General features: G+C 42.5%; 1 protein-coding gene across 2 annotated transcripts in view; it reads left to right on the top strand.

The window, feature by feature from the left end:
* Positions 1-13347, top strand: part of dhx38 (DEAH (Asp-Glu-Ala-His) box polypeptide 38) — an 84495-nt gene that overhangs the window by 36696 nt on the left and 34452 nt on the right. For both annotated transcript variants that reach the window (XM_078400787.1, XM_078400785.1), the window contains exons 17-21: positions 3208-3324; positions 7145-7252; positions 7935-8047; positions 10852-11060; positions 13035-13189. In XM_078400787.1, coding sequence (XP_078256913.1) covers positions 3208-3324; positions 7145-7252; positions 7935-8047; positions 10852-11060; positions 13035-13189 — 702 coding nt within the window. The remainder of the gene's footprint in view (positions 1-3207; positions 3325-7144; positions 7253-7934; positions 8048-10851; positions 11061-13034; positions 13190-13347) is intronic.

The raw sequence follows: 13347 nt of genomic DNA, 5'->3' as shown, positions 1-13347 counted from the left end.
GGAAGAAATCTGGAAAAGAGTTGTAGCAGGGGCAAAGACAATTAGGTTTAATTAACTGTAAAATGTTTGGGGTATTACTGATGTGAAAGCATTGCACAAAGAGTTATTTGAAAGTACAGTGATTTTATTTGGAGAAAAAAAAGGCACAATGGTGGAGTAAATCAGCTGGTCATGCAGCATCTCTGGAGAATCTGGATAGGTTACATTGTGGGTTGGGGCCATTTTTCAGATTGATGATTGTGGGTAGAGGAAGAAAGCTGGAGGAGAGGAAGGGCAGGATGAAGCCTGGCAGGTAATAGGCGGATAGAGGTGAGGGCTTTTTTATTGTCAGGTGGTTGGACTAAGGCTAGAGATGAAAAGATAGACAGTGCAGACAAAATGATTGAAGAGTTATGAATTGTGAAGCTAGAATAAGGAATATAGGTGGCAGGTGAAGGGGGGGGGGGGGGAGGGGAGAAATGGGTGCGAGTCCAGGTGTGGAACAGAGGCGAACTTAGCACGTATTTGGCAAAACGGCTGCCAAGCCTACTCTTGGTCTCACTGATGTACAGGAGTCTCATCGAGCACACCGTATGAAGTAGATGAGGTAGGAGGAGGTACACGTGAACCTTTGCCTCACCTGGAAGGACACGTTGGAGTCCCTTGAAAGAGGTGCAAGAGGAGGTGCAGGTGTTTCATCTCCCGTGGTTGCAGCGGAAAATAACTGGGGAGGGGATGGTTTGGGTGGGAAGGGATGAGTGATCCATAGAGTTGCAGAGGGAGTGGTCTCTCCGGAGGTCATAAGGGGGGGGGGGGAGGTTGGGAAGAGGTGATGGTGTTGGATGTGGACACTGGTGGGGAAAAAAAAGGTGAGGTCCAGAGAACTCAATTCATGTTCTGTTCGGGGGGAAAGGGAGTGTGAGATCAGAACTACAGGGACACAGGAGATGTGGATGAGGGATCCGTCTATGACAGTAAGGGGGAAATCATGTTTCGTAAAGAAAGAGGACATCTTGGATGTCTAGAATGGAAAGCCTCATCTTGGGAGCAGATGCAGCGGAGGCGCAGAAACTGAGAGTAGGGGATGAATGGGAGTCAGTAGGTGTGTAGTAGATGTCAGTTGATAGTTTGTCTCCTATAATGGAGACAGAGCGATCAGGAAAAGGGATAGAGGTATCAGAGATAATTGAGGGCAGGGTGGAAGTTAGTGGTAAAGTTAATTAAATCAACAAGTTGTGCACAGGTGCTGGTGGCAGATCCAATGCAGTTGTTGTGGAGAAAGAGTTGGGGGATGGTGCCAGTGTATGTTTGGAACAAAGATTGTTTGACACAACCAACAAAAAAGCAGGTAGAGCTGCCGCCCATGTGAGGAACTATAGCCACACCTTTAAACTTGAAGAAAGTGAGAAGAATCACAGGAGTTATTGTTGTGGCTGAGGACAAGTTCTGCCAGGTGGAGGAAAGTGTTAGTGGAGGGAGATTGATTAGGTCTGTTCAAGGAAGAACATTTGTGGTGAGGAATAAAGGTGTAAAGGGACTGGATGTCCATGGTAAAGACAAAGCAATGGGGGCTTAGAAATGGAAAGTTATTAAGAGTTGAAGGGTGTTTATTTCACAAAATGCTGGAGTAACTCAGCAGGTCAGGCAGCATCTCAGGAGAGAAGGAATGGGTGACGTTTCGGGTCGAGACCTTTCTTTAGACTGAGTTGAAGGGTGTGTGCAGTGTCACTGATGTGGGTCAGAAGGGTCTGGAGAAGGTGGGATAGGATGGAACCTGAAGTGAGAGAAATCAATATTCATACCACTGGGGTGTGAGCTGCCCAAGTGAAATATGAGCTGCTGTTCCTCCAATTTGCGTTTAGCCTCACTGACAGTGAAGGAGACTTAAGATAGAAAGGTCAGTGTGGAGAATTAAAGTGTTTAGCAACCGAGAAATCAGGTAGGTTCAGGTGGACTGAGCATAGGTGTTCAGCGAAACGATTGCCCAGTCTACTTTTGGTCTCGCCGTTGAACAACGGATACAATAGATGAGATTGGAGGAGGTGCAAGTGAAACCTGAACCTGAAAGGACTGTCTGGGTCCCTGGACAGAGTCGAGGGAGGAGGTATAGGGACTGGTGTTGCATCTTCTGCGGTTGCAGGGGTAGGTACCTGGGGAGGGGGTGGTTTGGGTGAGAAGGGATGAGTTAACCAGGGAGTTGCAGAGGGAACAGTCTCAGCGGAAAGGGTTGGAGATGGGAAAATGTGGCGAATGGTGGGATCCCGTTGGAGGTGGCGGACATTTCTGATGATTATGTGTTGTATGCGACAGCTGTCAGGGTGGTAGGTAAGGACTAGGGGAACTCTGTCTCTGTTGCGACTACGGGAAGGAGGAGCAAGGGCGGTGCTGCGGGGTACCGAGGAGACACAAGTGAGGGCCTCATCTATGATGGGAAAGGGGAACCCCCATTCCCTAACAAATGAGGACATCTCAGATGTCCTGGTATGGAACACCTCATCTTGGGCGTAGATGCGGCGTAGACGGAGGAATTGGGAGTAGGGGATAGAGTCTTTGCAGGAAGCAGGGTGGGAATGGGACTGGTTTAGATAGGGTATCCTAGGTGACATGGACGAGTTGGACTGAAGGGCCTGTTCTCTTACTATATGACTCTCCAACTGACTTTGCAATAACAAAATCATTGGAAAAGTGATTTTTGCATTTTGAGGACTGCAAATGGTAGAATCTTGCCATGCAGATGGGTTATTACTTTGTCATCATGAAGAGTGAAAGCGTGTGGGTCTGGTATTGTGACAGCAAGTGTGTATTTGAATAAAAATAACAGTGGTCATCAGGACTCTGGGATAAGATTAAATGGAGTGTCCAAATTGCTTGACAATGATGATGTTAGCTGCTACTCTGATTTAGTTTTTGAGAAGAATCATCAGCCTTTCATTTTTGCAATTCTTTTAATGCTACCAAAGAAATGGCTCAAAGTGAAATCTTTTTATTTTGATGTTCAAGAGATCTCCACACGCATGTCAGGCATTGCCAGAGGTCAGTTTTCTCGGGGGATTGTGACCATTTGATAAAATAAGAAATCTATCCAAACTGTATTTCTATTGCAAACTCCTTTTTGAGAAATCTTCATTTCACTTCAGTGGTTGATGTTTGAGAATGGGCATGAAGATTATTTGTTGGTGTCTAAAACTGTGAATTTTGTTCTCATGAAAATATGCTATTTCTATCTAGGTGACTTGTGATCAGATAGTGGAACGCCTGGAAGAACTAGAAAATTCTCCACAACTGGCAGTGTTACCAATATATTCCCAGCTGCCCTCGGATCTTCAGGCCAAGATTTTTCAAAAGGTGCACATGTGTTTTTATTTATCATGGTGAACTGAAAGTGCAAAACGTTTCTGCTTTTGTTTATTGATAAAATGTATGGCGGGGATATGTTGATTCTAAGAAATGTATCGCATTTGGCTAAACTGAACGTTATTTTATGATTATGCTGCTGGAAGCCATTCTGATCCATGCTGGCTCCTTTTTTTTCCTGTCCTTGTTTTCCTGTAAGTTTGCAACTTATTCTTTCTCATGCAGGCTCACCAATTTCATTGATTCTCTTTTGGCTATGACTGACTTAAGGAGATAATTTACAGTAGCCATTCAACCTATCAGAATATCTTTCGGGTATGGGCGGAAACCATGATACATAAAAGAAATTCATGTGATCATAGAGAAACGGTGCAAACTCTGCACAGGTCAGGATTGAATCCAGAGCTGTCAGGCAGCAGGACTGACTGCTGCACCACTGGTCTAAATTTGGACTACTAGCACAAGGCCAGTTTCTCATGCTCTGACACATACATGGCTAGACTGAATTTAGGTAACTCTTCACTTTATATCTTTCAGCCTACTAGAGTAAATTTACCTTTTCACCCTTTCCTTGCAGCCAAGTTATAGTCAGCCATTATTGTGAGATGGAGAAACTTCTGCACATGTATTGGTATTTTTATTGTTCAGATACAGTGCCCTCCATAATGTTTGGGACAAAGACCCATCATTTATTTATTTTCCTCTGTACCCCACAAATTGAGATTTGTAATAGAAAAAAAATCACATGTGGTTAAAGTGCACATTGTCAGATTTTAATAAAGGCCATTTTTATACATTTTGGTTTCACCATGTAGAAATTACATCAGTGTTTACATTACATGAGAAATTTGGTCCTCACGTTGATAGACAGCAATAAAAGTTTCCAAAGGTGACGGAAAGACTGGAGGAAAGACTAGGTGCTGAGAGCTCTCTTATACCTGCATTAAGGAGGCAATTAAACAAACCTGAGCAATTATAAACACCTGTGAAGCCATGTGTCTCAAACATTATGGTGCCCTGAAATGGGGGGAACAATGTATAAACACAGCTGTAATTTCTACATGGTGAAACCAAAATGTGTAAAAATGGCCTTTAATAAAATCTGACAATGTTCCCTTTAACCACATGTGATTTTTTTCTATTATAAATCTTAAATTGTGGAGTACAGAGGCAAATAAATAAATGATGGGTCTTACTCACAAACATTATGATGGGCACTGTAGTTACATATAACATATAACATATAACAACTACAGCATGGAAACAGGCCTGTCCGGCCCTACCAGTCCACGCCGACCATTCTCCCTGACCTAGTCTCATCTACCTGCACTCAGACCATAACCCTCCAATCCCCTCCTTTCCATATACCTATCCAATTTACTCTTAAATAATAAAATCGAGCCAGCCTCCACCACTTCCTCCGGAAGCCCATTCCATACAGCCACAACCCTCTGAGTAAAGAAGTTCCCCCTCATGTTACCCCTGAACCTTTGTCCCTCAATTCTGAAGCTATGTCCCCTTGTTGGAATTTTCCCCACTCTCAAAGGGAAAAGCCTACCCACGTCAACTCTGTCCGTCCCTCTCAAAATTTTAAAAACCTCTATCAAGTCCCCCCTCAACCTTCTACGCTCCAAAGAATAAAGACCCAACCTGTTCAACCTCTCTCTGTAGCCTAAGTGCTGAAATCCAGGCAACATTCTAGTAGATCTCCTCTGTACCCTCTCCATTTTGTCGACATCCTTCCTATAATTTGGCGACCAGAACTGCACACCATACTCCAGATTCGGCCTCACCAATGCCCTGTACAATTTCAACATTACATCCCAACTTCTATACTCGATGCTCTGATTTATAAAGGCAAGCATACCAAACGTCTTCTTCACCCCCCTATCCACATGAGATTCCACCTTCAGGGAACAATGCACAGTTATTCCCAGATCCCTCTGTTCCACTGCATTCCTCAATTCCCTACCATTTACCCTGTACGTCCTATTTTGATTTGTCCTACCAAAATGCAGCACCTCACACTTATCAGCATTAAACTCCATCTGCCATCTTTCAGCCCACCCTTCCAAAAGGCCCAAGTCTCTCTGTAGACTTTGAAAATCTACCTCACTATCAACTACTCCACCTATCTTAGTATCATCTGCATATTTACTAATCCAATTTGCCACACCATCATCCAGATCATTAATGTAAATGACAAACAACAGTGGACCCAACACAGATCCTTGGGGCACTCCACTAGACACTGGCCTCCAACCTGACATACAATTGTCAACCGTTACCCTCTGGTATCTCCCATTCAGCCATTGTTGAATCCATCTTGCAACCTCACTATTAATACCCAACAATTTAACCTTCTTAATCAACCTTCCATGTGGAACCTTGTCAAATGCCTTACTGAAGTCCATATAGACAACATCCACAGCCTTGCCCTTATCAATTTCCCTGGTAACCTCTTCAAAAAATTCAAGAAGATTAGTCAAACATGACCTTCCAGGCACAAATCCATGTTGACTGTTTCTAATCAGGCTTTTTACCTTTTAATTATAGAATTACCTTTTAATTATAGAAGCATTGAATTGCTACAAAAAAGTGGAGACCCTTTGGCCCATTGAGTGTTTCAGATCTTTTTGTCACTTCCATTTTCCTGTCCTTTTGTCTATTTGCTTGCAATATTTTTTACATTTTATATTTTCAAGTAATAGTCTATTACATCATAGTTGAATATCCCCCCACCCCCCACTGTGCTTTCATGGAATAGTACACTACAGGAACAGGCCTTTTGACTCGTATTGTCTGGGCTGAACATGACCAACCCTTGTCTGTCTGCACACAATCTATATTCCTACATATCCATGTGCCTATCCAACAGTCTCTCAAATGCCAATGTTGTCTCTGTCTCCACCACTGCTCTAGGAATTTACTCACCCTTTGTGTGAAAAAAACTATCTCCACACATCTTTGCTCCTCTCACCTTAAAGCAATGCTGCCTTGTATCTGTTATTTCCACCCTGGGGAAATAGGGCAGACAGTCAGAACTAAGCTCTTCCTCTCATGATTTAATGTAATTCTATCAAGTCTCAACCTCTGGTGCTCCAGAGAAACCAATCAAAGTCTGTTCAACCCCTCCCTGTGGCTAACACACCCTAATCCATGCATTATTCTGATAAGCCTCCTCTGCACCCTTTCCAACGCCTCCATATTGTTTCCTTAATGGCATGATGAGAACTGCATGCTGTGTTCCAAATGTGGCCTAATCAAGGTCCTCTAAAGCTGCAGCGTGACTTCCTTACTCTTGTATTCATTGCCCCAACTGATGAAGGCAAGCATACCGTATGCCGCTATATCTACTTGGGTTGCCATTTTCAGGGATATATCTATAGTTTGAATATTGCCCCACCACCATAATCTTCTGTCTTCCATCACTATGTCAATTATGAATCTATACAACCAAGTCACTATTAACCCTATGCATCTTAATCTTTAGACAGTGCGTTCCAAATTATAATCGTGAAGCGTGGAAGATTTTTTTTCTCTGGCCTCCCCTTCACTTCATTTCTGAGAAAGGGTTTTTGTATGTAAATGTATGTGGTTCTTATTTTTATTTACGATCTACACACTTCTAAGAAAACAGCTCCAGAACACTCACTATGGATTGACTGAAAGGCAGCATGTTCATTTCATTGCAACGTTAAAGCAAAAGTTAAACAATTACTGATTTAATTCACTGATATCCGCCAAGTGTCTGGGATTTGTAAAGATATTACTCATTTCTCCTCATTTCTGCAATTGTCTGTCCATCAAGGCTCCGGATGGAATCCGCAAATGTATTGTGGCTACAAATATTGCGGAGACTTCACTCACAGTGGATGGCATCATGTTTGTTGTTGATTCAGGATACTGCAAATTAAAAGTAAGTATCTATTAAGGTGAAAATGCTGGAAACGTTCAGCAGATCGGGCAGCATTTGTAGAAAGAGAAACACAGCTCATGTTTTAAGTTGGAGATACTTTATCAGAACTGGGAAAGAGTAGAATTAAGTAGTTTTGTTGCTGAGTGAGTGAACAGATGGATAGGACAAAGTAATAACTCTGATAGGGTGAAGTGTGGTTACAATGGTATTGTGGCTAGTGAAATATTTCTGTGGGATGAAGGAGCAGAGTTGATTGAACATAAAGGTGTTTCTTATTCCCAATGTTGAATTAACAGTTTAGTTTATTGTCACGTGTATCGAGGTACAGTGAAAAGATTTTGTTGAAAAGCTATCCAGTCAGCGGAAAGACAATACATGATTACTCGAACCGTTTACAGTGCATAGATACATGATAAAGGGATAACGTTTAGTGCAAGGTAAATCCAGTAAGTCCGATCAACGATAGTCCGAGGGTCACCAGTGAGGTAGATAGTAGTTCAAGACTGCTCTCTGGTTGTGGTAGGATGATTCAGTTGCCTGAACATTGTAATGACAAATCAAAATTTGATTTTTTGCCAGTCAATCACTTCGGAAAAGAAACGCTAAAACAATGCAAAAACATTGTTCAAATGCATATTGATTGCCATTATTTTTGCACTTTAATGTTTGAACTCTTATGTAGGTCTTTAACCCCAGAATGGGTATGGATGCTCTTCAGATTTATCCAATCAGCCAGGCCAATGCCAATCAGCGTGCTGGTCGAGCTGGGAGAACTGGCCCAGGACAGTGTTTCAGGTAATAACTAATAATATTTCCTTGCCCATTATTTTGCAGATGTGCTGCATTTCCAATTGCTTGACCAATATTTGGTGAATCTTTGTGGGATATGCAAACCTGTCATTATAATATGGTACCTAATCACGGTTGTGTCATCTCCTGGTATTCCTCGAGGCACATGCATTACATGCAAGTCCCTGTGTAAGTAGAAAACTGCTTCATCTGAATGTTAAACTACGTCAAGGCAGAATAAAAGTCTTCAATTTCAAAGAGTTGTTTAACTTTATGAAGCTCTAAGTAAAAATAATGACTTTGTTTAAATTATTTTGTGATGACGAAAGTAGATGGCTTGAACTAAATAGGTTGGAAAACAATCCATTATAGTTTCACCAGTGGGAACCTTCAGTTTCCGTGCTGTATCTCTAAACTAAACTAAATTAAACGCAGGCAACAAGGGACCCAGCTCCAATCCCTACAGTATACCATTGGTCACAGACTTCCAATCCAAAGACCATCCTTCCACTATCACCTTATATCACCAAGCTAATTTTGGATCCAATTAAGCTTTCCCTGGATTCCACTTGTTTTAACCTTCTGGACCAGCCTACGATGCACGACCTTGATAAATGCCATGCTAAAATGAATATAGACAATTTAACACCTTCATCATTCTTGTTAGTTACCTCCTCAAAACAAAAACTCAAGTTAGTGAGGCGAGATTTCCCACGCCCAAATTCAAGCTGATTATCTTTGATCGGCAACTTTTTTTACTTTAGGGTTTTTCCCCGATAATTTCCTTATCGCTGGTGCAAAGCTCATTGGCCTGTAGTTACTAGGCTTATCTCTGGCGCACTTTGTAAATTCAAGAACAACATTAGCTATCCTCCATTCTGTTGGTACCTCATTGTGGCTAACGGAGATGCAGAAATCTCGGTTGAGTTTTTTTGGGGAGGTGATGCAGGTGTTTGATGAGCGTAGGCAGTGGATGTTGTCTATATGGATTTTAGTAAGGCATTTGATGAAGTCCCTCGTGGCAAACAGATCCAGAAGATCAATATGCACGGGATCCATGGTGAACACGGGTAGTTTGGATTCAGAACTGGATTACTCATAGAAAGCAGAGGGTTAGGATGAAAGGGTTTTATTCTGGCTGGTGGTTTGTAACCAGTGGAGTTAGCATGGATCTGTATATATATATATATATATAAATAAAAACAACTTGGACGTAAATGTAGATGGGTTGGTTAATAAGTTTGCAGATTGCACCAAAATTGGTGGAGTTATGGACAGTGAGGAGGGTTATCAGAGTATACAGTGGGATACAGATCAGCTATAGAAATGGGTGGAGAAATGACAAATCTGAGAAAGTGTGAGGTTTTCCACTTTGAGAGGTAAAACGAAGGGAAAAGTATAGCGTTTTGCAAGACCCTTAACAGCACTAATGTACCAAGGGGTCTTGGGGTCCAAGTCCATAGCTCCCTGAAAGTGGCAACATGTGTAGGTAGAATGGTAAAGAAGGTGTGAGGGATGTAGACATTGAGTATAAGAGTCAGGAAATCATGTTGCAGCTTTATAGGACTTTAAGCCACATTTGAAGAGTTGTGTGCATTTCTGTTTGTCCCGTTACAGGAAGGATGTGGAGGTTTTGGAGGGCATGGAAAAGGTTTATCAGAATGCTGCCTGTAGAGTCATAGAGGTGGAAACAGGCCCCTCGGCCCAACTTGTCCACAGCTACACTAGTCCCACCTGTCTGCGTTTGGCCCATATCCCTCCAAACCTGTCCTATCCACGTACCTGTCTAATTGTTTCTTAAATGTTGAGATAGTCCCAGCCTCAATTACCTCCTCTGGCAGCTTGTTCCATCCTCCCACCACCCTTTGTGAAAAAGTTACCCCTCGGATTCCTATTAAATCTTTTCCCCATCACCTTAATCTTACGTCCTCTGGTCTTGGATTCACCTACTCTGTATTAGAGAGTATTAGTTATAAGGAGAGGTTAGACAAACTTGGATTATTTTCTCTGGAGAGTCAGAGGCTGAGGGGAGACCAGATAAAAATATATCACGTTGTGAGAGCTGTAGGTAGGGTGGACAGTCAGGGGTGGTGGGAGAGGCAGATGCTATAATGGCATTGTAAGTGGCTTTGTGATAGGCAAATGGATACACTGAGAATGGAGAGATATGGATCACATGCAGACAGAGGAGATTAGTTTAGCATGGCATCATGTTCGGTACTGACATTGTGGGCCAACGGGTCTGTTCCTGTGCTGTACTCTGTTCTATATTCCATTAAGGCGTGGGGTGAGATTGATCTTATCTGGCCGTGGGGCTTTATTAACCCGTGAGCATTACATGACACCGAGCACCTTCCCCTTAGAACTGCTCCAGATTATCCATGTGCCCCTCCCTGAACTCTGTATCTTTCATGTTCTTCTCCTTGGGGGAGTATAGGTGAGTAGTATTTATTCAGTACCTTTCCCATATCACCTGGCTCCATACATAGATTAGTTCTTTGGTCCCAAAGGCTTGCTCTTTATCTGACTACTGATTATGGTGAAGCAACTTTCATAATTATCACATTACATTGTGAACATCGCAACTAACAACCTTTATACATTTACTCTAGACTATCATCTTTAATAGATTACTTTAATAAACTAAAAGCACTTCATTTTATATGGGGTTATCTTTGTGCTTGTTATTACACTTGATCGCAAGGATTATGTTATATACAGGTAAATTATATGTACAAAAGTAATAAGACTGGTGAAAGATGCGCGTTAATTTCCCCTCAAATGAATAATTTATTCATTAAACCTCTTAGGTTGTACACACAAAGTGCTTATAAAAATGAGATGCTGTCCGCCACTGTTCCTGAAATTCAGCGAACAAATTTGGCGAATGTGGTGCTGCTGCTTAAATCACTTGGTGTTCAAGATTTACTCCAGTTTCACTTTATGGACCCGCCACCTGAAGATAACATGTTGAATTCTATGTACCAACTCTGGATCCTGGGTGCTCTTGACAACACGGGTAATTATTCTGTAGGACTTTTTTGGAAACTCCCGTTCTGCATTATATTTTAATGCTTCTTTGTGATTGTATTGTTCAACCTGAAAATCATGGGTTTTGCAGATGGCGTCGAAGTTTCGAAATGCAGCACTAATCTGCCAGTGTTTGGATTTAACCCAGACATGCCAAGTAGTGATTGGGAAAACCTCTTTGGGGGAGAGAGAGGTTCTAATTGAAACATGTTAATGTATTTTTAGGCAAAACTTAATTATAATAAAGTCAAAGGTGATAGGAGTAGAATTAGGCCATTCGGTCCATCAAGTCTATTCCGCTGTTCAATCATGGCCGATCTATCTCTCCCTCCTAACCCCATTCTCCTGCCTTCTCCCCATAACCTCTGACACCTGTACTAATCAAGAATCTATCTATCTCTGCCTTAAAAAATATTCACTGACTTGGCCTCCACTGCCCTCTGTGGCAAATAATCCCACAGATTCACCACCATCTGACTGAAGAAATTTCTCCTCATCTTCCGAAAAGAACGTCCTTTAATTCTGAGGCTATGACCTCTTGCCTAGACTCTCACACTAGTGGAAACATCCTCTCCATATCTACTCTATCCAAGCCTTTCACGATTCTATCTAGATTTAACCTTGGATGCATGATTCCTTTCAAATTTAAAACTGAAATGCTGGCAAGAACAAAATCAGTGATTTGCGAGCTAAAGAACTAATATTGTAATCCCACTGTGAGTGTGTGAGTCTAATCCAGAGGGAGAGGGTGCACAGAAATTAGTCTGTTAATGCCTGCTGTATTAGCAATAAGACTTCTAAGCTGCTACCAACACTACAGCTATTTGCAAGACACCTCCCTTCCAGAGCTGGCTTCAGTTATGTGTTGACTCAGTGTGGACCGTATAGTCCTTATTCAAAGGTTTCAAAGGTCTTTTATTGTCACATGTACCAATTAAGGTACAGTGATTTGCGAATTAACATACAGCCATACAAAAAAAAAAGCAACAAGACACACAACTACATAAAAGTTAACATAAACATCCACCTCAGCGGATTCCTCACATTCCTCAATGTGATGGAAGGCAAAATAGTCCAACCTTCTTCCTCTTTATTCTCCCGCGGTCGGGGCGGTCAAACCATCCGTGGGGTCGGTCGAAGCTCCCGCGGCTTGGAGTTCCCGAAGTCGGTCTCTGACTAGAGACCGCGAGCTCCGTGATGTTAAGTCCGCAAGCACCCACGGTTGGAGCTCTGAGGTCGATCCCTGGCAAAGGGATCATGGGTTCCACGATGGTAAGTCCCGTAGGCTACCCGCGGTGGAGCTCTCAAAAGTCGGTCTCCAGCAAAGGCCGCCAACTCCTCGATGTTTGGCCACAGTGCAGACGGAGATACGATACGGAAAAAAAATCACAACTCCGTCGAGGTAAGAGGTCAGAAAAAGTTTCCCCCAACTCCTCACCCCCCACATAAAACAAGATAAAGAACGCTAAAAACATACATTTAACACATACTCTTAAAACACAAAGAAGGGGCAGACAGACAGTTGGCGAGGCAGCCATAGTGGCGCCACCCGGTGGTGTTTCCAAAGATCTGTCCTAAGATGTCCCAACTCTAATGGCACCCATCTAATTTCTGCGCTCTTTCTCCCTCTGTCTCGCTCTCGATTAAACTTGCGTACTCTATCACATACGTGCCCTAACGCTCTTTCCTGGTCGTTCCTCCCACCTACCCCATCCCTCCCTGTAGCTTTGGCTTTTGTAAAAATCTTAATGCGTTTAGGGGGCTAGGCTGTGTGTATACACCTCCTGAAACATTGTACATGCTAACTGATTGCTCGGTGCAGAGAGTCACTGAGGCTTGCTTTCTACATCTTGCCCGGCTTGTGTGACTTACAGCTGGTGATCCAGGGAGTGGACGATGTTTGGGAAAATCCAGCCAATTTTATTGAACCAATATTTTATGTCATTTTCTTTTACCCTGATAGGCAGTCTGACTCCGACTGGAAGGATGATGGTTGAATTCCCACTCGATCCTGCTCTCTCAAAGATGTTGATAGTATCGTGTGATATGAGCTGTAGTGCTGATGTCCTCATCATTGTGTCAATGCTTTCAGTGCCTGCCATCTTCTATCGACCAAAGGTATGTGAGAGAACCTGAAATATAGGCGGTTCTAGAGAATGGTGAAATATGCTTTTACCCAAATTTGTGCGGAGTTCTCTCCACTTTGTTTCGGTATGTCTCCATGAAAATGACCGCATTAACAATTTTGATATTTATTTTTATTCGTGGTATTATTT

The sequence above is a fragment of the Rhinoraja longicauda genome, chromosome 6, assembly GCF_053455715.1.
Source record: "Rhinoraja longicauda isolate Sanriku21f chromosome 6, sRhiLon1.1, whole genome shotgun sequence".
Lineage (NCBI taxonomy): Eukaryota > Metazoa > Chordata > Chondrichthyes > Rajiformes > Arhynchobatidae > Rhinoraja > Rhinoraja longicauda.
The sequence above is the reverse complement of the archived record's forward strand: the minus strand, read 5'-3'. Positions and strand labels throughout refer to the sequence as shown.